The sequence below is a fragment of the Macaca nemestrina genome, chromosome 11 (assembly GCF_043159975.1).
Source record: "Macaca nemestrina isolate mMacNem1 chromosome 11, mMacNem.hap1, whole genome shotgun sequence".
NCBI lineage: Eukaryota > Metazoa > Chordata > Mammalia > Primates > Cercopithecidae > Macaca > Macaca nemestrina.
Window position 1 is genome coordinate 134,268,123 of NC_092135.1, and position 23,736 is coordinate 134,291,858.

General features: G+C 46.0%; 1 protein-coding gene across 2 annotated transcripts in view; it reads right to left on the minus strand.

Annotated features, from left to right (window-relative positions):
• Positions 1 to 542: 542 nt before the first annotated feature.
• Positions 543 to 23,736, minus strand: part of LOC105474002 (ankyrin repeat and SOCS box containing 18) — an 84,834-nt gene continuing 61,640 nt past the window's right edge. For both annotated transcript variants that reach the window (XM_071073639.1, XM_071073638.1), the window contains 2 exons: positions 14,904 to 15,017; positions 543 to 13,669 (listed from right to left, as the gene is read on the minus strand). In XM_071073639.1, the coding sequence (XP_070929740.1) occupies positions 13,484 to 13,669; positions 14,904 to 15,017 (300 nt within the window). In that variant the 3' untranslated portion in view covers positions 543 to 13,483. The remainder of the gene's footprint in view (positions 13,670 to 14,903; positions 15,018 to 23,736) is intronic.

Here is a 23,736-nt window from a genome sequence, read left to right on the forward strand (position 1 = left end):
AGTGATTATCAAGTAACTTAAATCAACATAAATATACTAAAAAGACAGGCCTAATGCTGGGCTCAGAGTTTTAAACATAACATGTCACACAGTGCTGGCTCTGTGTACTAATTGCCTGTGGATGGTGGATTGTGTCTGATGGTCCAACCGTGATTTTTTTCTTCCTGTCCTGGCATGGTTGGTGATGACAGAGGCCAGCCTCCCCAGGACCAATATTGGTGGAGAGCTTCATTTGTGTGTTTTATTTTTTTGAGATGGCGTCTCACTCTGCCACCCAGGTTGGAGTGTAGTAGCACGATCTCTGCTCGCTGCAATCTCCGCCTCCCAGGGTCCAAGCGATCCTCTCATCTCAGCCCCCTGAGTAGTTGGGACCATAGGCATGTGCCACCATGCCTGGCTAATTTTTTGTATTTTTGGTAGAGATAGGGTTTCACCAGGTTGCCCAGGCTGGTCTTGAACTCCTGAGCTCCAGCAATCTACCTTCCTAGGCCTCCCAAAGTGCAGAGGTTACAGGTGTGAGCCGCTATGCCCAGCCACTTGTTTCTTTTTTAATTCTCTGTGGTCAACGACAAGTAATAATCAAAGACGTTCAACAAAAGTTGGAGGGAAAATATTCCTCTGTTGTCTTTTTTGTTTCTTGGACACAGGGTCTCACTCTGTCATCCAGGCTGGAGTGCAGTGGTACAATCATAGTTCAATGGAGCCCTGACCTTCCAGGCTTAAGTGATCCTCCTGCTTCAGCCTCCTGAGTAGCTGGGACCACAGGTGCATGCCACAATGCCCAGTGAATTTTCAAATTTTTGGTAGAGATAAGGTGTCACTGTGTTGCCCAGGCTGGTCTTGAACTCCTGGGCTGAAATGATCCTCCTGCCTCCCAAAGGGTGGGGATTACAGGCACGAGCCCCTGTGCCCGGCCCTCTGCTATCTTTCTTTTTTTTTCTTTTTTCTTTTTTTTAAGTAGAAACAGCTGGTAAAAGCATCCTTTACTCTTTTGTTACTTTTTGAATTTTGAGCTGTGTGAATGTGTCATTAAAAGCTAAATTTGAAATTAAAGGAAATAATTTAGGCCTTGTAGAATTGAGTTTCGATAATATATTCAGTGAGAAAAAGAATGATATTCAATGTGAACTGTGTAAGAAAGGAAAACATTTTTAGACCCTTTAATAAAACAAACAAACCAGAGTATATTTTGTTCACTGGAAAAGAAGTAAGCCAAGATAATTCTAGTCTTAAAGTAGAATGCCCCTTTAGATGTTTATCAACTAACCTCCCTCTCTCCTTTTTTCCCTCCCTGCTTCTCTAATTGCCTCCTTTCCTTTTCTTAGTCTTGTCTCCCTCCTCCTCTTCTTCTTCCTTCTCTATCTTCTCTTTCTTTTTGTTCTCTTTCACAAAGTCGCACTCTGTTACCCAGGTTGGAGTTCAGTGGTGCCATCTTGACTCACTGCAACCTCCACCTCCCAGGCTCAGGTGATCCTCTCATCTTAGCCTCCCGAGTAGCTGGGCCTATGGGTGCATGCCACCACACCTGGCTAATTTTTTGTATTTTTGGTAAAGATGGAGTTTCACCATATTGCCCAGGCTGGTCTCGAACTCCTGGGCTCAGGGTATCCACCTGCTTTGGCCTCCCAAAGTGCTGGGATTACAGGTGTGAGCCACTGTGACTGGCTGTTTCTCTTCTTATTGGTATGGTTTGATATTTTTCCCCTCAAAATCTCATATTGAAATGTAACCTCCATTGTTGGAGGTGGGGCCTGGTGGGAGGCATTTGGGTCATGGGGTGGATCCCTCATGAATAGCTTAGCACTATCCCCTTGGTGAGGAATGAATTCTTGCTCCGGTGGTTCACATGAGAGCTGGTTGTTTAAAAGAATGTGGCATCTGCCCCTTCTTACTCTCACTCCTGCTTTCACCGTGTGACATGCCTGTTCCCCCTTCACCTTCCACCATGACTGAAGCTTCTTGAGGCCCTCACCAGGAGCAGATGCCGACACCATGCTTTCTGTATAACCTGCAGAACCCTGAGGCAATTAAAACTATTTTCTTTATATATTACTCAGCCTTAGCTATTTCTTAATAGCATTCCAAGAACCGACTAATATAGAAACTTGGTACCAAAGAGGGGGGTGTTATGATAAAGATACCTGAAAATGTGGAAGCAACTTTGGAACTGGGTAACAGGCAGAGATTGTAAGAGTTTGGAGGGCTCCAAAGAAGACAGGAAGATAAAGGAAAGTTTGGAACTTCTTTGAGACTGGTTAAATGGTTGTGACAAAATGCTGATAGTGATATGGACAATGAAGGCCAGGCTGAGGAGGTCTCAGATGGAAATGAGGAACTTATTGGGAACTGGAGCAAATGTCACCCTTGTTATCCGTTAGCAAAGAGCTTGGCTGCATTGTGTCCATGCCCTAGGGATCTGTGGAATTTGACCTTAAGAATGATGACTTAGGGTATCTGGTAGAAGAAATTCTGGTTTTTTTTTTTTGTTGTTGTTGTTGTTGTTGTTTGAGATGGAGTCTTGCTCTGTTGTCCAGGCTAGAGTCCAGTGGCATGATCTTGGCTAACTGCAACCTCTGCCTCCTGGATTCAAGCGATTCTCCTGCCTCAGCCTCCCAAGTAGCTGGGATTACAGGCACCCACCACTGTGTTTGGCTAATTTTTGTATTTGTAGTAGAGATGGGGCCTTACCATGTTGGCCAGGCTGGTCTCAAACTCCTGACCTCAACTGATCTGCCCACCTTGGCTTCCCAAAGTGGAGGATTATAGGCATGAGCCACTGTGTCCAGCCTGATAGAAGAAATTTGTAAGCAGCAAAGTGTTCAAGAGGCAGCCTGGCTGCTTTTAACAACCTACAGTTAGGGAAGCAAAGAAATGACTTAAAGTTGCAACTTATATTTGAAAGAGAATTAATGCATAAAAGTTTGGAAAATTTGCAGCCTAGCTGTGTGGCAGAGAAAGAAAAAGCATTTTCAAGACAAGAATACAAGCAGGCCATTAAGCAACCATTTGCTAGAGAGATTAGCATGACTAAAAGGGAGCCTAGTGCTAATGTCCAAGACAATGGGAAAAAGGCCTTGAAAGCACATTTCAGAGATCGCCAAGGCAGCCCCTCCCATCACAAGCCCAGAGGACTAGGAGGAAAGAATGGTTCTGTGGGGCAGGCCCAGGGCCCTGCTGCCTTGTACAACCTCAGGACACTGTTCCCTGTATCCTGGCCTCTCTGGCTCCAACATCAGCTCAAAGGGGCCCAGGTATAGCTTGGGCTGCTGCTTTTGAGAGCACAAGCTGCCATATACATTGGCAGCTTCCACATGGTGTTAAGACTGCAGGTGCACAGAATGCAAGAGTGAAAGAGGTTTGGCAGCTCCCACTTAGATTCCAGAGAATGTAAGGAAAAGCCTGGGTGCCCAAGCAGAAGCCTGCCACAGGGACAGAGCCTCCATAGAGAACCTCTACTAGGGCAATACGGAGGGGAAATGCAGGATTGCTCAGCTGCTGAATGCAGTTGTGGGAAGGGGATCTCCACCCTCCAGACCCAAGAACGGTAGAGCCACTGGCAGCTTGCAACCTCAAGTGTGGAAAAGCTGCAGGCACCCAACTCCAACGTGTGAGAGCAGCCATGTGGGCTGCATCCAGGGAGGCCACAGGGGTGGGGCTATCCAAGGCCTTGGAAGCCCAGCCCTCACACCAGGATGCAGGATGTGGAGTCAAATGAGATTGTTTTGGAGCTTTAAAATTTAATGACTGCCCTGCCGTTACAGACTTGTGTGGGCCTGCTGACCCTTTCCTTTGGCCAATTTCTCCCTTTTGGAATGGGAATGTACACTCAATTCCTGTACCACCATTGTATCTTAGGAGTATATAATTTGTTTTTGACCTCCTAGGCTCATGGGTGGAAGGCACTCCAGATGAGACTTCGGGCTTGGCACTTTTGATTTAATGAATGAGCTAAGGCTTTGGGGGGCTATTGCAAATACATAATTGTATTTTGAAATGTGAGAAGGACATGAAATGTAGGGGTCTAAGGCTAGAATGATATGATTTGGGTATTTGTCCTCTCCAAATCTCATGTGGAAATGCAGTCCACAGTGTTGGAGGTGGACCTGGTGAGTGATGTTTGTCCTCTCCAAATCTCGTGTGGAAATGCAGTCCACAGTGTTGGAGGGGGGCGTGGTGAGTGGTGTTTGTCCCCTCCAAATCTCGTGTGGAAATGCAGTCCACAGTGTTGGAGGGGGGCCTGGTGAGTGGTATTTGTCCTTTCCAAATCTCATGTGGAAATGCAGTCCGCAGTGTTGGAGGTGGGGCCTGGTGAGTGGTGTTTGGATCATGGGGGCAGATCCCTCACGAATGGCTCAGTGCCGTCCCCTTGGTGATGAGTGAGTTTTTACTCTGGTTGTTCACATAGGATCTGGTTGTAAAAGAGTGTTGCGCCAGGCATGGTGGCTCATGCCTGTAATCCCACCACTTTGGGAGGCTGAGACGGGCAGATCACCTGAGATCAGGAGTTCAAGACCAGCCTGACCAACATGGTGAAACCTCGTCTCTACTAAAAATACAAAATTAGCTGGGTGTGGTGGCGCATGCCTGTAATCCCAGCTACTCTGGAGGCTGAGGCAGGAGAATCGCTTGAACCCGGGAGCTGGAGGTTGCAGTGAGCCAAGATTGTGCCATTGCACTCCAATCTGGGCGACAAAGTGAAACTCCATTTCAAAAAAAAGAAAAAAAAAAAAAGAGTGTTGCACCTCCCCACTCTCTTGTTTCTACTCTTGCCACATAATGCACCTGCTCCCCCTTTGCCTTCCGCCATGACTGAAGCTTCCTGAGGCCCTTTCTGGGAACAGGTGCTAGCACCATGCTTCCTATATAACCTGGAGAACCCTGAGCCAATTCAACCTCTTTTCTTTATACATTACTTAGCCTCAGTCATTTTTTATAGCAATGCAAGAACAGACTAATACGCTTATCTATGTGGAATTATGCAAGTCCTTTAATTGTAGAACTTCCTAACACGTGTAACACAGAGCATGGCTAAACACAGTCATTGAAACAATATTTTTGTCAGGCATTTTATTTTATTTTTTGCTTTAACAAAGCAATTTGCTAGCAGTAAATTCTACAAAATTATGAATAAGTTCCATCTCATCTGATGATTAAGATAGGGCCAGAGAACCCACTAGCCATTTTTGTCTTACAGAATCACAGCCATCCATAAATCAGGTACAATATTCAGCACATCTTGAGAGCCACTAGAACCCAGGTGACTCAGAACTCATTTCTAGTGCCAGTTGATTTCCTACCCATTCTCTTGCAGCTGTGATGTATGTTCCTGAGAAGTTAGGGGCAGAGTGAAGGATTCTTTCTGAGGAAGTTCAGTTAATTGCTGTGTGACTGCTGCACATGGTCCACGCTGACCAAGAGCACTTGGCTGAAGGTCTGGTTGGCATAGTTCATGTGATATTGACTTGGTGGGGTGGGACTAAGGGAATGCTTATCACAGAAATCGCCTGACTGCCTGTGGGACACTGATGAGAGCAATGGCCAGGGAAGCCACACGGTGCACAAATTGCCATCTGCCCTGGGAATATGACAGCCCTCATTCAACACAGGCCCATAGGCAGAGAGAACATGGCCAAGAATGGGAGCCCTTCCTCTCCATGCCTTCCTAATATGCCCAAATTTCTCCAGCAGCCTTGAGACAAGCTGTCTTATACTTGGCTGTGAGCACCAAAAGCAGGAGGGTACCAGTCAAGTCTGTCTTGTTGATGATGGATCCTTGGCCCCAAGCACTGGGCTCCACCCCCAGCAGACTTTCAAAAGTGGTAGCTAAATGAGTGAGCAAATGTCAAGAAAAAAAAATAGAAACCCAGAAAATAGTTACAGTTGATGAGCATGTGGGGGAATTGGAACTCTTGCATATTGCTGTTGGGAAGGTAAAATTGTGCAGCTGCTATGGAAAAATAATATAGAGGTTCCTTAAAAGATTAAATCCAGAATTACTGTGTCATCTGGCAATCCCACTTTTGGGTATATATCTAAAGGAATTGAAAGTAGGATCTGGAAGAGTTGCTTGCACACCCATATTCATTGCAGCATTCTTCACCACAGCCAAGAGGTGGAAACAGTCTAAGTGTCCATTGACAGAGGTGTGGATACACAAAATGTGGTATATACAACAGAATATTATTCAGCTTTTATTTTTTATTTTTTAATTTTTATTTTTGTTTTTGAGATGGAGTCTTGCTCTGTCGCCCAGGCTGAAGTGCAGTGGCACGATTTTTGTATTTTTAGTAGACACAGGGTTTCACCGTTTTAGCCAGGATGGTCTCGATTTCCTGACCTCGTGATCCACCCACCTTGGCCTCCCAAAGTGCTCACTACAGGCGTGAGCCACCACGCCCGGCCTATTCAGCTTTTAAAAAGAAAGAGGCCAGCCATGGGGGCTCATGCCTATAGTCTCAGCACTTTGTGAGGCCTAGGTGAGAGGATTACCTGAGCCCAGGAGTTCAAGACCAGCTAGGGCAACATGGCGCGAGACCCTGTTTCTACAAAACATTTTTTTTTTTTTTTTTAATTAGCTAGATATGGTGGCATGTGCCTGTGGTCCCAGCTACTCAGGAGGCTGAGGCAAGAGAATCAGTTGAACCCAGAAGGTCAAGGCTGCTGTGAGCTGTGTTCATGACACTGCACTTCAGCCTGGGTGACAGAGTAAGACCCTGAATCCCCACCCCCACCCAAAAAAAAAGAAGGAAATCCTGTGGCATGCTACAACATGGATGAATGTTGAGGACACTATGCTGGATCAAAGAAGCCAGTTGCAAAAGGACAAATATTGTATGATTCCATTTAGTAGGAGGTATTTAGAGCAGTCAAAACTATGGGCACAGTAAGTAGACTGGTGGTCGCCACGGCTGGGGGGAGGGGAAACAGGGAGTTGCTTTTCAATGTGAAAAAGTGCTAGAGAACTATTACATAGCAGTGTGAATCTACTTAACACTACTGAACTGTACCCTTAAAATAGCTAGGAGGAAATTTTTTTCTTTTTTTTTGAGACGGAGTCTCACTCTGTTGCCCAGGCTGGAGGGCAGTGGCGCGATCTCTGCTCACTGCAAGCTCCACCTCCCTGGTTCAAGTAATTCTCTGCCTCAGCCCCCCGAGTAGCTGAAATTACAGGCGCCCGCCACCATGCCTGGCTAATTTGTTTTCTTGTTTTTGTTTTTTTTGTATTTTCAGTAGAGACGGAGTTTTACCATCATGGCCAAGTTGGTCTTGAACTCCTGACCTCATGATCCACCTGCCTTGGCCTCCCTAGTGCTGGGATTAAAGGCATGAGACACTGTGCCCAGCTGGGAAAATTTTATATTATGTGCTTTTTACCACAATAAAATGTAAAAAAAAAAAATTAAAAATAGGCCAGGCGCGGTGGCTCACGGCTGTAATCCCAGCACTCTGGGAGGCCAAGGCGGGCGGATCACGAGGTCAGGAGACTGAGACCACCCTGGCTAACATGGTGAAACCCCATGTCTACTAAAAATACAAAAAATTAGCAAGGCATGGTGGCAGGCACCTGTAATCCCAGCTACTCAGGAAGCTGAGGTAGGAGAATGGCATGAACCCAGAAGGCGGAGCTTGCAGTGAGCCGAGATGGCGCCACTGCACTCCAGCCTGGGCAACAGAGCCAGACTCCATCTCAAAAAAATAAAATAAAAATAAAAATAAATAAATAAATAAATGAACAAACGAGTGAATGGTTTATTCCAAAGGAACTTCATGGATTAACTCTTCCCAGGAGCATCTGAATTTTAAAATTCTTAGGAGTAAAAATAATGAAAAAGAAATAATTCCTCCATGTTGACAAAATTTCAGGCAGCTATGGGGAGACCTTTGGGGATCATTGTGAGAATCATGTTGCTGTTTTTAAGCTGCAATTTGGGGAAAAATCAGTTTTTGGAAACCTAATAATTGATTATTATTTATTAGATTTTTAAAGTGTAAAGTCAGTATGTATGTATGTATTTATTTATTTAAAGAGTCTTTTTCTGTCACCCAGGCCAGAGTGTAATGGCGCAGTCTTGGCTCCCTGCAACCTCCACCTCCCAGGTTCAAGTGATTCTCCGGCCTCAGCCTCTCAAGGAGCTGGGAGTACAGGCAACTGTCACTGTGTCCCGCTAATTTTTGTATTTTTAGTATAGACAGGATTTTGCCATGTTGGTCAGAGGCTAGTCTTGAACTCCTGACTCAGGTCATCTACCCACCTCTGCCTCCCAAAGTGCTGGGATTACAGGCATGAGCCACTATGCCCGGCTAAGTCAGTATTCTTTTATTTTATTTATTTATTTTTTTTGAGATGGAGTCTCCCTCTGTCGCCCAGGCTGGAGTGCAGTGGTGTGATCTCAGCTTACTGCAACTTCCACTTCCCAGGTTCAAGTGATTCTCCTGCCTCAACCTCCCGAGCAGCTGGGATTACAGGCACGTGCCACCATGCCAGGCTAATTTTTTGTATTTTTAGTGGAGACGGGGTTTTGCCGTGTTAGCCAGGATGGTCTCAATCGTCAGTATGTTTTAAAAGAGCTCTGCATTCTTCCAGGACTCTTCGATACATACTTAAAATTTTAGAACGTCAACCAAACCGTTTTCTATGGTAGGGTGGGGTGGAAGGGGTGGCTGGAGGATATAGTCTTAGAAGACAGGCATATTTCCATTTTCAGAATTCAGTGAGGACTGGGCTCCTTGAAGGCCATGGTGGCTGTATTTCTTACTGTTCTTACCCATGCTATTTAAATAACATTGCTGGCTGGGCATGGTGGTTCATGTCTGTAATCCCAGCACTTTGGGAGGCTGAGGCAGGCAGATTGCTGAGCCCAGGAGTTCAAGAGCAGTCTGGGCAACAAAGCAAGACCCCATCTCTACAAAAAACAAAAAAATTGATGGTGTGCACCTGTAGTCCCAGCTACGTGAGGGGCTGAGGCAGCAGGATCACTTGAGCCCAGAAGGTCGAGGCTGCAGTAAGCCATGTTCAAGCCACTGCACTCCAGCCTAGCTGACAGCGTGAGACCTTGTCTCCAAAAAAAGAAAAAAAAAATTGCTATTTTTCCCCATTTTTTACAGTCTCTATCTTAATATTGGGCTGTTTTCTTCTTCTAATGATAAAACAATCCTAATAACAGAAGGAACCATGGATCGAATTCCTTCTCCGGGTTGGGCTCCGGGCCTGGGTTTTTGCAGTTTCTCTGCTCAGTGAGGCCTGCAGACCAGGATCCAAGGTTAATAGAAACATCCAAATGCTTGGAGCCACAGAATCTGGGCTCCACTGCAAACCTCTAGAGTCTGCACCTGCATTTCAACAAGATCCCTTCAAATTTGGAGAAGGCCTGCCTTACATCAGACATCTTACTAATTCCTAAGTAAGTGAGGCGCAGACACGTTCACTTCCCAGGTAAGCAAATTGAGCCAGTTTCAGTTACGTCATTGTTCTTGTTCAGTAGAGAAGCTCTGTACCTGTCTCTAAGGCGTTACCTTGGGCTGCTACTCATCTTCCAGTGCATTGCATCCCTTTCCGGGGCAAAGCGATCTTCCTAGAGTCCCACTGAGACCAAACCTGCTCACCTGCTTCGTGGTACCTCAGAGCCCGTCCAGTGAGGTTCAGAATCCTAGGTCTGGAAGCCAAGTACCTCCTGATCTGCCCCCACCTTCTCCAGCCTTGCCTCCTTCCAGCTGCCAAAGCGTGGGGATCCTCCCAGCCAGGAGGGTAAATCACTGTCCCTCCACGGAACCCTATGCTTCCCTGCACCCCTGCCTTCATTCAAGTTTTCCTTTGGAGGCAGTGGTAACTCCTGAAAGTCTATGTAGGAAAGGCTTGGGGAGAATCATCTGCCTGGGATGGGGATCTGAGGGGTCTTGAAGCTGAGTTGACATAGCCCTTTTGTAGGACAGATCAATTGTCTATCTCAAAGGGTGGGTGAAGGTGGGTCAGCTGATGGAGCTGGGGGATGCTGTCTTATCACTCCCTGGGCAGATCCACTGTGTTAAAACTTGATGGTCCACCAAGCTACAGCCTGGCTACCTCCTTCATGATGCCCGTCCTCACTTCCTGGGCTCAGGCTGGGCCCCCCTTTCACTCCATAATGGGCTATACTCATGGTGCATACAACATCCCACCTCACCCGGCAGTTATTTGCTGGGGTCTGAATTCTCTTTCCAGACTCTACCAATAAGAGGGTAGTATGGTTTGTATATTTGTTCCCTCCTAATCTCATGTTGAAGTTTGATCCCCAGTGTTGGAGGTAGGGCCCTATGAGAGGCGTTTGGGTCACAGGGCCTTGGTGCCCTCCCTGCAGTATTGAGTGAGTTCTTGCTGGATTAGTGCACTTGGGAACTGATTGTTAAAAAGCCCAGCCCCTCCTCCTCACTCCCTTGTCCCTCTCTTGCCATGTGACACACTGGCTCCCTTTCACTTTCTGCCATGAGTAAAAGCTTCTTGAAAGGCCTCACCAGAAGCAGATGCTGGCACAATGCTTCTTGTACAGCCTGCAGAACTATGAGCTGAATAAACCTCTTTTCTTTATAAATTGCCCGGCCTCAGCTATTCCTTTAGAGCGATGCAAAACAGACCAATACAGGGGGAGTGTCTCCTCTGAGGTTCGTCGGAGCAGGAGAGCCACTGCTTGTCCTTGGAGGATGACCATGAAGAGTGTTTGCTTTAAAATACAATGTATTCATAGATAGTTCGATGTCTCATAGGGCCAACAGATCAGGAGATGATTGCTGTTGAAAAGGTGTTTTACTGCACACTGTTCCTAAGAGCAGAGGGCGTGCTGTGACATGGGGCAGCCCATGGAGAAGCCTCACGGTCTTTCAGGAGGTTGGGGAGGAATGGGCAGGAGAGGGCAAGGCTGAAGTTTGGCTAGTTTGATAATTTCAGCAGACTCTGGGGGCATACGGCTGTCCCAAGTTGTGTGGCAACTGCTCTGGAGTAGGCAGTGGTCTGGCATGTGAGAAAGAGTGGGATATAAGAGGTGGTTGAGGTGTGGGCTCTGGGCTCCAGATTGGTTGGCTAACATTGGAAAAGCATGCTCTGTGTGAAATTGTTTACTGTCTCTAAGAACTAGCTAAGCCTGGTTGGTCGGGGGGACAGTCAGCTCCTCTTGGATCAGCAAGGCCCCAGATGTCGAAGAATCTGAATAGAGAAAGTAAGCTAGGGGAGGGGGCTCACTCCTGTAATCCCAGGTACTCAGGAGGCAAAGGCAGGAGGATTACTTGAGGCCAGGAATTAGAGCCTGGGCAACATGCGAGATCCCATCTATTTTAAATAGAAAAAATTATCCCAGTGTGGTGGTGTGCACCTGTAGTCCCAGCTGCATGGGAGGCTGAGGCAGGAGGATCACTCGAGCCCAGAAGGTCGAGGCTGCAGTGAGCTATGATTGCACTGCTGGGTGACAGAGTGAAATTCTGGAATATATATATCTGGGCACGCGGAACCAACATACATTTTCTTCCCAGCCAGACCACTGATGGGACAAGCGGGCTTTTCTATGGCTAACTGATCCCAGATAAGTGCACTGGAAAGAGATGCACCATTTTGTGGGAACCACCCTCTACCTCAAGGTATATATATATATGGAATAGAGAAAATAAGACAAGGTTGATATAGTCCTTGATGTCTAGAGCATCTCTCTTGGCATGTGACGCTCAGGCTGAGCTGAAGGCCCCTTCAATCAACCTGTGTCTGTTCTTGGCATCTGACTTCGCGGACTGTTCCTGGAGCTGGAGCAGTGGCTTCTGGTGAAGGTGTCACACGAAGACTCACACAGGATGGCAACTTCTCACTCACCATCCTGCTGGTGTCCTCCTGGGGAGCTCTGGACTGTAACGTGCTTGGGAGCACCAACAGGCCCAGGGCAGGTGTGTGTGCGGCGGTTGTAAGTGTCCATTCTCAACACGCAGGTCCGTCGTGATCTAGGGTACAGAGCTTCCCTGGGTGGTCGGGCCCCAGCGGGGTGAGAGGCCTCTCTGTGAGGGGAGGGTCCCAAGGCTCAGGGACAGCATGAGGGCTGCTAACACATTGGAAAAATATGTATACAGCAAGTCCTTAAATAATGTTTTGTTTAACGTCATTTTATTATAACACTGATGAGAAACAAAACTGATTCCTGGTCAGGGCCACTGTCTGTGTGGGTTTTCTCTGGGTGTTCCGGTTCCCTCCCACATCCCAAAGCTGAGCAGGTGAGGTGAGCTGGGGTGTCTGAATTGCCCCAGTGTGTGTGTGTGGGTGGGTGTGGGGGTGTGTGAGCACCCTGCAATGGAAGAGCACCCCATCCAGGCCTGGTTCCTGCCCTGCACACTGAGTTGCTGGGGTGGCCTCTGGCCACCCATGACCCTGAACTAGAATAAGCACGTTAGAATACGAATGAATGAATACAAATTATTGTAAAGTAAAAATTCATAAGGCATACAGTAATCATCCAAATGCATGACAATAAATGATGCGGTATGAGAGGGCCTAGCAAGCCTGCCACATTGGTGACTGTTCTGAACTTCGTGGTGGCAGGAGGTGCTCCTGACAAGGTTCGTTTTGCAAACATTTATTCCTTGATCTAACCCACGAGCAGGACAAACACCATCACTTACTGACTCACTACAAATTGGGCAAATAATTATCTTACTTGTTATTAATCTCTTAAGGGTATGCGTAGCTTGCATTTATTTCAATGTTTACTATTAGAACTGTATTGGTCTTTATTTAGAAGTGTGGCAATCTTTTTGTGACCAGAAATACGCTGTGGGAACGTTACTCTTTTTTTTTTTTTTTTGAGACGGAGTCTCACGCTGTTGCCCAGGCTGGAGTGCAGTGGCGCGATCTCGGCTCACTGCAAGCTCCGCCTCCCGGGTTCCCGCCATTCTCCTGCCTCAGCCTCCTGAGTAGCTGGGACTACAGGCGCCCGCCACCGCGCCCGGCTAATTTTTTGTATTTTTAGTAGAGACGGGGTTTCACTGTGGTCTCGATCTCCCGACCTTGTGATCCGCCCGCCTTGGCCTCCCAAAGTGCTGGGATTACAGGCTTGAGCCACCGCGCCCGGCCACGTTACTCTTGTTTATATCAATTAACCTTGGGAAAACTGGCTTTGTTATACATCATTTCGCTTAAAGCTGGTTCCCAAAACCTATCGAAGACCTTAGGCGAGGACTCACTGTACCTTTTGGCTTAACTGTTGTTGAAAGGTACTTTCCGAGACCAGGTGCTGTGATAGTCACGATTTCACTGGATTTTCACAGGCGACCCTGAGAGGCAGAAAGGGCTTTTGTTGCCAATTCCATTTCGAGGTGAACCTGCAGCTTGGCAAGGTCTGTGCCTCACCCGGTCCCACCGAGAGCACTTGGGAAGGGAACTGCCATCACCTCCATCTTCACCAGGGTGCTCTCCTCAACACACAGCCTCCACAGAAGGGCAGCGAGGAGAACAACAGCATTGGTTGCAGCGTTCTGTGTTTCAGTGCAAAACACCCTGTGGCTCCAAAAGTACATAATTCTGCAGGGGCTTTGGCAAGGGTAACAGGGGGATGAGGTCAAAGCACCTTTTGCCAAACAGTCTGCGAAGGGCACAGCGGCAAAGATGCTGCAGGCAGCGTGGGGTGTGGGCCAAGGCAAAGAGGGACTGGTAGAATGGCTTGTGCATCTGGAAGGGAAGGCAGGTGGATTAGAAATCTGGGCACGTGAAACCAACATATGTTTTCTTCCTAGCTAGACCACTGATGGGACAAGCGGGCTTTTCTATGGCTAACTGATCCCTGATAAGCGCACTGGAGAGAGACGCACCACTTTGTGGGGAACCACCCTCTGCCCCAGGGGCTCGTATGCTCTCCCAAAGCACAGTTTCTGCCAAGTGAGAGGGGATTCTGACTGGGGTGACTTCAGATGCTCCAGGTGGTCTCCCCAAATTCCGTTTTGCTCTATCCTCTTTGCACAGCAGCCCTGCAGTTCCGGGGTGGCCCTGTTCATCTCCCCCAGTCATGACCAGCTCTTCCTTTTTGCCAGGGAGGGGCTCAGGAGCGAGTGCATGGCATTGGTCTGGTCGTCAGTCATACACACATGACTCAAGTCAGTGAAACAGAAAAAACACACACAACTCTTCTCACTCTCGCTCTCTTTTTTCTTTTTTTTTTTGAGATGGAGTCTAGCTCTGTCGCCCAGGCTGGAGTGCAGTGGCATGATCTCGGCTCACTACACCCTCCACCTCCTGGGCTCAAGCAATTCTCCTGCCTTAGCCTCCTGAGTAACTGGGATTACAGAGGCGCCTGCCACCATGCCCAGGTAATTTTTGTATTTTTAGTAGACAGGGTTTCATCATGTTGGCCAGGCTGGTCTTGAACTCCTGACCTCAAGTGATCTGCCTGCCTTGGCCTCTGAAAGTGCTAGGATTACAGGCATGAGCCACCGCACCTGGCCCGTTCTCACTCTCTTTTAATGGGCAGTCACCTGTGGACTTTGTTGTGGATAGATGCAATGCCCACTGCTTCCTTGGTCATATCTTGAGCAGCTGGAGCATGAAGCTGATTCACAGGGCCGGAATAGTATGTCCTGACATGGAGCTAGGCCCGTGGATTCAGGCAGCTTCGGCCTTTCTTTGGACACTGGTTAAGAGAACCCTGGCGTTTTTCAGGCCAGCATGGGGCTCTGTGCTCCTTGAGGCCACGACACTGCAACTACTATAACAAGCTCCTGGCTGTGTGATTATGGAGCCTCCAGAAAAAAAAAAACCCAGAAATTGTGCAAATACACCCTCATTTCCCATTCTTCCTTTTTCAGATGTATTACACTTAGCTGAATATCAGTGCAAAACTCCCCATGCAAAGAAGCAAAAACAGACAAGAGTTTTGGACTAAAGGCAGGCGGAAAGGCAGCTCTCTTGCCTGGAATACTTCCTCAGGAATCAGTTCCTTCCAGGACTCTGACACGCAGAGCTGAGGGTAGGAGTTGAAAAGCACCTCGAGGACGGCGGGGGCCGATGCGCAGGTCTTCAGCACCTGGTGGGAAGAGGTGAAAGGCGCAGCGTAGGCTGACTGGGTTCTGGGTCTCACTGGGGAAGGGGTGAGGGGGTTGTGCGGGGAAGCTCTCCCAAGCTGTGTGACCTCCCTATGCCCAAGTCACACAGGAAACAGCAACAGAGCAGTACCACAGGGCTGCTGCAGGGATCGCCTGAGTTAGTGCACACAAAGACACAAGGCAAGGGCTCTGCAAGGGAGCCCTTCTTCCTGTGATGATGGCCGCCCATGCGAAGTCTGGGCCAAGTGCTTAAGCATTCAGGTTCCCGGGGGGGCTATGCTGATGGCTCGGTATGCCTTCTTGGCCCCCCAGAGAGCTGCTCAGAGAAAAGGAATGAAGTTCTGTTAGGAGGAAGTGTGGCCCGCGGATGCTCTTCCCAATTTCTTACCTCAATTTTCAAATATATCAGGAAATTGAGAATTGGGGGAGAGGAATCGTTTTGCTGTTGAATTTCCTTTTGACTTGGCATTTCCATTTTATTTTCACAGTCCCCACTGGCAAAGATTCCTATTTCCTTACTCGCAAATTTATAATTCAAGTCCATTAGCTTCACCATAAAGATAGGAACACTATTTGCTTTTAAAAAATAAACTTTTTTTTTTTGTTATGGAGAAGTTTGAACCTTCATACACAAAAGTAGCACCAACAGTATGATAAACTCCCATGTACCACCCCTCCCATCAACCCATGGTTAATCCTGCCCCATCCACTTCCCGTAAGATTAAAGCAAATTCCATGCATCCTATAATTTTATCTGTATTTCAGTGCATCTTTTATATGACCCTGTGAAGAAACAAAGAGAATATTATAGCACCTGAGAAATTAACAATAGTTTTGTAATATCATGTCATATACAGTGTTTAAATTCACAGATTTCTCTTAAATGCCATTATATTAACAAAATAATTTGTTGGTTTGAATAATCATTCTAGTTAAGGCCAACATAGTGAGACTGGTTGCTGTGATGTATTTTTAGATTTTTTTTTTGTTTGTTTCATGTGACTTATTTGTGGTGGGAACTGGGTTATTTGTAGCGTTTCTCACTGTGGTGCTTTTGCTGATTACATTCCTGTGGGGTTTGTGGACATGCTGCTCTTCCTCTGTTTTCTGTAAATTAGTAGTTGGATTTAGAAGCTGGACCAAATTCAGTTGCCAGGCACAGTGGCTCGCGCCTGTAATACCAGCAGTTTGGCAGGCTGAGGCAGGCAGATCACCTGACATCGGGGGTTGAAGACCAGCCTGACCAACATGAAGAAACCCCGTCTCTACTTAAAATACAAACATTAGCTGGACCTGGTGGCACATGCCTGTAATCCCAGTTATGCGGGAGGCTGAGGCAGGAGAATCACTTGAACCCGGGAGGCGGAGGTTGCAGTGAGCCGAGATTGTGCCACTGCACTCCAGCCTGGGCAACAAGAGTGAAACTCAGTCTCAAAAAAAAAAAAAAAAAAAAGAAAGAAAAAAGAAGCTGGACCAAATTCAGATTAGATTTCGGAGAGGTGCAGGGCAATTTCATAGCTCTCTCTTTTTGAGGTCTAAGATTTGCCAAGTGTTGTACAATTTGTTCTTTCTACTTCTTGGTTGAGAAACCTGAAGTTATGCAACTTTACTAAGACCAGCTGCCATATATCTGCAACAATGACTTGAACTACTACCGGGGCCTGCCCTGTGTCATGTCTGCTGGGGCTCTATGGACACAGAGTCAAACAGAAGAAAGTATTGAAGTCACTCATACTGGCTGCTCACTTCACAACTTGGCTCCCTTCTCCACAGCTCCAGGCCTAAAACCCCTTTAAAATACAAATATGACAAACTAAAAAAAAAGTATTCATATTCCTTTGGTCAGAGATAACTACTATTAACATTTCGTGTAAGCTAATGTTTTATGTGTTTACACAGAAACTTAATATATATGACAACAATGGGTGAATGCTTTGCATATGATTTTGAAATCTGATTTTTTTCCATGCAGAATAGATTGTGAATCTATTTACAATCAATTATTCTTTTTTTTTTTGGATGGAGTCTTGCTCTATCACCCAGGCTGGAGTACAGTGGCGTGATCTTGACTTACTGCAACCTCTGCCTCCCAGTTCAATCTATTCTCCTGCCTCAGCCTCCCAAGTGGCTGGGACTATAAGCAGGTGCCACCACACCTAGCTGATTTTTGAATTTTTATTAGAGACAGGGTTTCACCACGTTGGCCAGGCTGGTCTCGAACTCCTGACCTCGTGATCCGCCCACCTCAGCCTCCCAAAGTGCTGGGATTACAGGCGTGGGCCACTGCGCCCGGCCCAGTATGGACTATTTACTTTTGTTTTGTTTGTTTGACCATTTGTTTTTCTTCCTTTGTGAATTGCTCAGTTATGTCTTTTGCTCATTTTTCTATTGGTGTGTTCATTTCTTCACTGATTTGTAAGTACATTTTATTTATTAGGGTTATTTTCAGGTAGACAATACTTTTGTCTATGATGATTTTTTCCTCCTCAATATTAATATTTCTTATTACACTGGCTAGAGCTTTTCAGTTCAATGCTAAATAACAACATTAATAGCATTCATAATTATCTTATTCCTAACTTTAATAGGATTGTCTCTAATGTCTCACCATAAATATAACCTTGAATATTAGTTTCAAATAGATACTCTGTTCTAAGTTAAGAAAATATCTTTCTATTCCTAGGTTACTACAAAGTTTAAGATGTAATTTCATGTTTTGCCTTTTTCTAACCAAGTTGATAGAAAAAGATTTTCCAGGCAGACGTGGTGGCTCATGCCTGTAATCCCAGCACTTTGAGAGGCTGAGGTAAGTGGATCACCTGAGGTCAGGAGTTCAAGACCAGCCTGACCGACACGATGAAACCCCTTCTCTACTAAAAATACAAAAATTAGCCAGGCATGGGGGTGCACGTTTGTAATCCCAGCTACTTGGGAGGCTAAGGCAGGAGAACTGCTTGAACCCTGGAGGTGGAGGTTGCAGTGAGCTGAGATCATGCCACTGCACTCCAGCCTGGGTGACAGAGTGAGACTCTGTCTCAAAAAAAAAAAAAGAAAAAGATTTTCCAATACTGACCCATTTTTGCCTTCATAAAACAGGCCCTATTTGGCTATTCTTCTATATTTAATGCACATATTATATATAAAAAATATAATTATGATATCACTATATATCAGAGAGAGATATGATATATGTGCTATTATATATACTAGATCGCGCTAGATCTTCACTATAATATCTATGAATAAGCACCCTTTTCTCATTTGAAATAGTATAGTATATATAATACAGTGCCAGACTCAATTTACTAAGTTTTTAAAATCTCTTTTAATAAATAAATTTGGTTTATAGTTTTATTTTTTGAGCTATTTTTGTCAGGTTTTAACATCATGTTATATTAACTTAGTAAATTTGTTTTTTTTTTAATACTTGGGAAGAAGTTTTTTTTTTTTTCTTTTTTTTTTTTTGAGACGGAGTCTTGCTCTGTGGCCCAGGCTGGAGTGCAGTGGCGTGATCTCAGCTCACTGCAAGCTCCGCCTCCCAGGTTTACGCCATTCTCCTGCCTCGGCCTCCTGAGTAGCTAGGACTACAGGCGCCTGCCACCTCGCCCAGCTAGTTTTTTTGTATTTTTTAGTAGAGACGGGGTTAGCCAGGATAGTCTCGATCTCCTGACCTTGTGATCCGCCTGTCTCGGCCTCCCAAAGTGCTGGGATTACAGGCTTGAGCCACTGCGCCCGGCCATACTTGGGAAGATTTTAAAAAGCAGACCATTATTGGAATTAGGAAGGCCCAGTAGATCTTGCATTTGACATTGCCTATGCCTGGCATTTAGTTGCAGGTCATAATTTGATATTTTTCATTTCTTTCATGTTTACTGGCACATTTTATTTTGATTTCTTCTTGAGTCCATTTTGTTAATCTATATTTTCCTGGAAAATAATCTTCATTTTAAAGAAATTTAGCATTGCATAGGTACCAGTCAAGGTCCAATAGAAAAGAGATGGAGAGGCCGGGCGCGGTGGCCCACTCCTGTAATTCCAGAACTTTGGGAGGCCGAGGTGGGTGGATCACCTGAGGTCGGGAGTTTGAGACTAGCCTGGCCAACATGGTGAAGCCCCGTCTCTACCAAAAATACAACAAAATTAGCTGGGCATAGTGATGCACATCTGTAGTCCCAGCTACTCGGGAGGCTGAGGCAGGATAATTGCTTGAACCCAGGAGGCAGAGGTTGCAGTGAACTGAGATCATGCCACTGCACTCCAGCCTGGGCGACAGAGCAAGACTCCGTCTAAAAAAAAAAAAAGAAAAAAAAGAGATGGTGAGTTCGATATGGGATCATTCCAGAAGTGTTTATTGATACAGGAACTATTTAACCAGATGTGGGTACAAGGAAACTGACAAGGGTCAGGGTAGTAATGTGGGGTTGGTGGCAGAGGTATTACCATCCTGGGCTGAAGGCCAGTCAAGTGAGCTGTCTTAGCAGAAGCAGCAATCCTTGCTTGGGGATACACAGCTAGCCTGAGGCAAAGAGCCAGCCCAGAGAATGCATGTTCTGCCCTCACTCTCCTTTCCTCCCTCCTGCTGCCAGGACACCCCACTGGCTAAACCCAGCTGGAAGGCAGAGGGCCGAGAGCTGTAGAATGAGGTCCATACAGATCCATAAAGGTGGAAGGAAGAGATCTTCACTGTATCGATGAATAAGCACCCTTTTCTCATTTGAAATTCACTGTAATTGTGTTTTCAATGTTTTCCTGTTTAGTTTTGCTGGAGGTTTTTCCATTTTGCACCTTTTTTCAAGAAATCAGCAATGGGATTTTGTTGATCAGTTCTCTTTTAAAATATTCTAACCCATTAATTTTTGCCTCCATCATGATTAATTCCTTTCTCCGATCTTCTTAGGTATGTTTTGTTTCTCTTTCATGCTCCTTGGATTGACTGCGCAGTCAATTTCATAACATTTTTTTCCTAGAGTCGTAATAAAAGCAACTTTTAAAATGGTATAAATTTCCCTTTGAACGTTGGTAGGGTCATAGCCAAGAGTTTTGAGGCAGTGTTTCCTTCCTTCCTTCCCTCCCTCCCTCCCTCCCTCCCGTCCTTCCTTCCTTCCTTCCTTCCTTCCTTCCTTCCTTCCTTCCTTCCTTCCTTCCTTCCTTCCTTCCTTCCTTCCTCCCTCCCTTCCTTCTTTCCCTCCCTCCCTCCCTCCCTCCCTCCCTCCCTCCCTCCCTCCCTCCCTCCTTCCTTCCTTCCTTCCTTCCTTCCTTCCTTCCTTCCTTCCTTCCTTCCTTCCTTCCTTCCTTCCTTCCTTATTTTGAGACAGGGTCTTGCTCTGTCACCTATGCTGCAGTGCAATGGTGTGATCATGGCTCACTACAGCCTTGAGCTCCTGGACTCAAGCAATCCTCCCACCTCAGCCTCCTGAGTAGCTGGGACTACAGGCGCATGCCACTGTGCCAGGCTAATTTTTAAAATTTTTGTTGTAGAGACAAGGTCTCACTTTGTTGCCCAGGCTGCGCTCAAGTGATCTTTCCACTGTAGCCTCCCAAAGTGCCGGGATTATAGCTGTGAGCCACTACACCCAGCTCATCTTTCTTAATGGTCTGCAATTAAATAACTGTTGAGGCAGCAGTTATTTGGGAGTGTGCTATAACGTTTTCAAATGGTTATGTTATTTTTTAAAATTAACAAGCTTTTTACTGTTAGTTTTCTGGTATATTGCAATATGGCTGTAGACAATGTCTGTTTCAGCATTAGCAGAAGTCGCATTTCATTTCTTTCAAAATATGTTTGTCACATTTATGATTTGGAGCTACTGCACTTCATTTTTTTTTCTTGGCTCACTTGGTCTGTGATAGACAGATATGAATTAAAAATCACCTAAATTATTTTTCAGTCAATTTTTCTATTTTAACACAATCTTCTTTGGCACATAAAGTTTATAATGGTTATCTTTTCACCATGGACTGTATCCTTGGTCATTATCAAATGACTATTTTTTCCCCTCTCATTTTGTGTATTTCCCTGGAATTCTATTTGCATATTGATATAAAAATACATTTTTTTGCGGTTTGTTTTTGCCAGAATTATCTATCTCTGCTCTTTTTTCTTTTTCTTTTTTTTTTTTTTTTGAGATGGAGTCTCATTCTTTTGCTCAGGCTTGAGTGCAGTGGCGCAATCTCAGCTCACTGCAAGCTCCGCCTCCCGGGTTCACGCCATTCTCCTGCCTTAGCCTCCCAAGTAGCCGGGACTGCAGGTGCCCACCACCACACCCGGATAATTTTTTGTATTTTTAGTAGAGATGGGGTTTCACTGTGTTAGCCAGGATGGTCTCGATCTTCTGACCTTGTAATCCACCCGCCTTGGCCTCCCAAAGTGCTGGGATTACAGGCGTGAGCCACCGTGCCCGGCACTCTGCTCATTCTTTAATTTTTTTTTGAAACAGAGTCTCGCTCTTTCACCCTGGCTGGCGTGCAATGGCGAGATCTCGGCTCACGGCAACCTCCATCTCCTGGGTTCAAGCGATTCTCCCTCCTCAGCCTCCTGAGTAGCTGGGATTACAGGGACCCACCATCATGCCCAGCTAATTTTTGTAGTTTTGTAGAGATGGGGTTTCACCATGTTGGCCAGGCTGGTCTTGAACTCCTGACCTCAGGTGATCCACCCACCTCAGCCTCCCAAAGCGCTGGGATTACAGGCATGAGCCACCACACCTGGCCTCATTTTTAAATTTTAACCTTTGTTTCAGTTTGTTTGAAATGTGTTTGCGAGTCTGTGTTGGTAAGAGGGTAGTTTAAGCGATTTTCATTTATTGTTATAAATCAAGTGTTTGGTCTCACTCCAGTCTCACTTTATTCTTTTTGTTTTTTTCTGCTTCTTGTTTCCTTTGTTTTCTGGTTCTGTTGTACAGGTTTGTATTTTCTTTGGATTCATCTTCCATATTTTGGAAGTATGCACTGTCTTTAAAATGCTATTAGTTACCTTCAAAATAAAAAAATACCAACCTAGGCCTGGTGCAGTGGCTCACACCTGTAATCCCAACACTTTGAGAGGCCAAGGGGGGCAGATCATGAGGTTAAGAGATGGAGACTATCCTGGCCAACATGGTGAAACCCTGTCTCTACTAAAAATACAAAAATTAGCTGGGTGTGGTGGCACGTACCTGTAGTACCAGCTACTCCGGAGGCTGAGGCAGGAGAATCGCTTGAACCTGGGAGGCAGAGGTTGCAGTGAGTTCAGATCATGCCACTGCACTCTAGCCTGGGTGACAGAGTGAGACTCTGTTTAAAAAAAAAAAATCTCTCTCTCTCTCTCTCTCTCTCTCTATATATATAAACCTATAGTTCTCTAAAAATCTAAATAGTATCTTTTATGTTCTGGATATTCCATCACCCTTTCTCTCACATTTCTCTCTTAACCAGTTCTTCTCCCTTCCTTTCTTAATAATACTGGAGTTTGGGTTCAGTTTGTGATTATTACATGATCATATTTTATATTGCATATCTCCTTCAGTAACCATTTTGGTATTTGCATTTAGTTTTACAACTCGCTTCCCAATTATTTGTCACAATTCTAGCTTGTATGCTCACCACCTGTCCTTTAAGTCATCCCTTCTGTAGGTATTTGCCGAGCTCCTACTAGAAGACAGGGATCGTGTTTTGTCTGCGTGTTATGATGGCCAGCTCCACCTTCACAGAGCTTTATGGTCCCAAACATAACAACAACAATGCAGGTGCTGTGGTCATATAAGGGGGAGTTCAGGGGAAGATTTCTGGATGAAGTGACATCCAAGTTGAGACCTGGCCGTGGAGCAGGAGTTAGCGGGGGGAAAAAAAGGCATGGAGAGTTCTGGGGACGAGAGTGTTCTAGGCAGAGAAAACATATTATGCCAGGTTTGGGAGGTGAGAAGGAGCAAATAATGTTGGCGGGGGAATGAGTCTGACATGGGGAGTGCTCGGCAATGAAACAGGAGAGCAAAGCAGGGAAGACCATGGAGTCCATTATCTGCCTGAGAAGGAGGCTGACACAGGGAGCACTTGCCGGGTATGAGTGGAGGAGCGGCCGGGTCTGATTTTAATTTTAGAGATATCACCAAGGCTGGGTGTGGTGGCTCAGGCCTGTAATCCCAGCACTTTGGGAAGCCAAGGCAGGCAGATTACTTGAGTCCAGGAGTTTGAGACCAGTCTTGGCAACATGGAGAAATCCTATGTCTACAAAAAATATTAAAAATTAGCTGGTCCTGATGGTGTGCACCTGTAGTCCCAGCTACCCAGGAGGCTGAGGTGGGAGGATTGCTTGAGCCTAGAAGGTCGAGGCTGCAGTGAGCTATGATTGCACCGCTGTACTCCAGCCTGGGCAACAGAGTGAGGCCCTGTCTCAAAAACCAAACCAACCCAACCAACCAACCAACCAACCAAGGAAATATCACCAAGGCTGAATCTGGGGAAGAGTTTAGAGGAGACAGAGAGCCCAATGAAGAAGATGTGTCCATCTAGGGGAGAGATGGTGGTGGCCTCACCTCAGGTGGTGGCAGTCAGGAGGGTAGGGGATTTTGAGAGATATTTAAGGGGCAGAGTGGGGAGAATCTGGGGATTGATTTCCCCATTCCTGAGCTCTTCTTTAGTGTTAACTCTTTGTCAGCTGCAGTACGTCCACCTCAATGGGCCATTAGCCCCAGCCATTCCCCCATACTGTCCTTACCAAGGGCA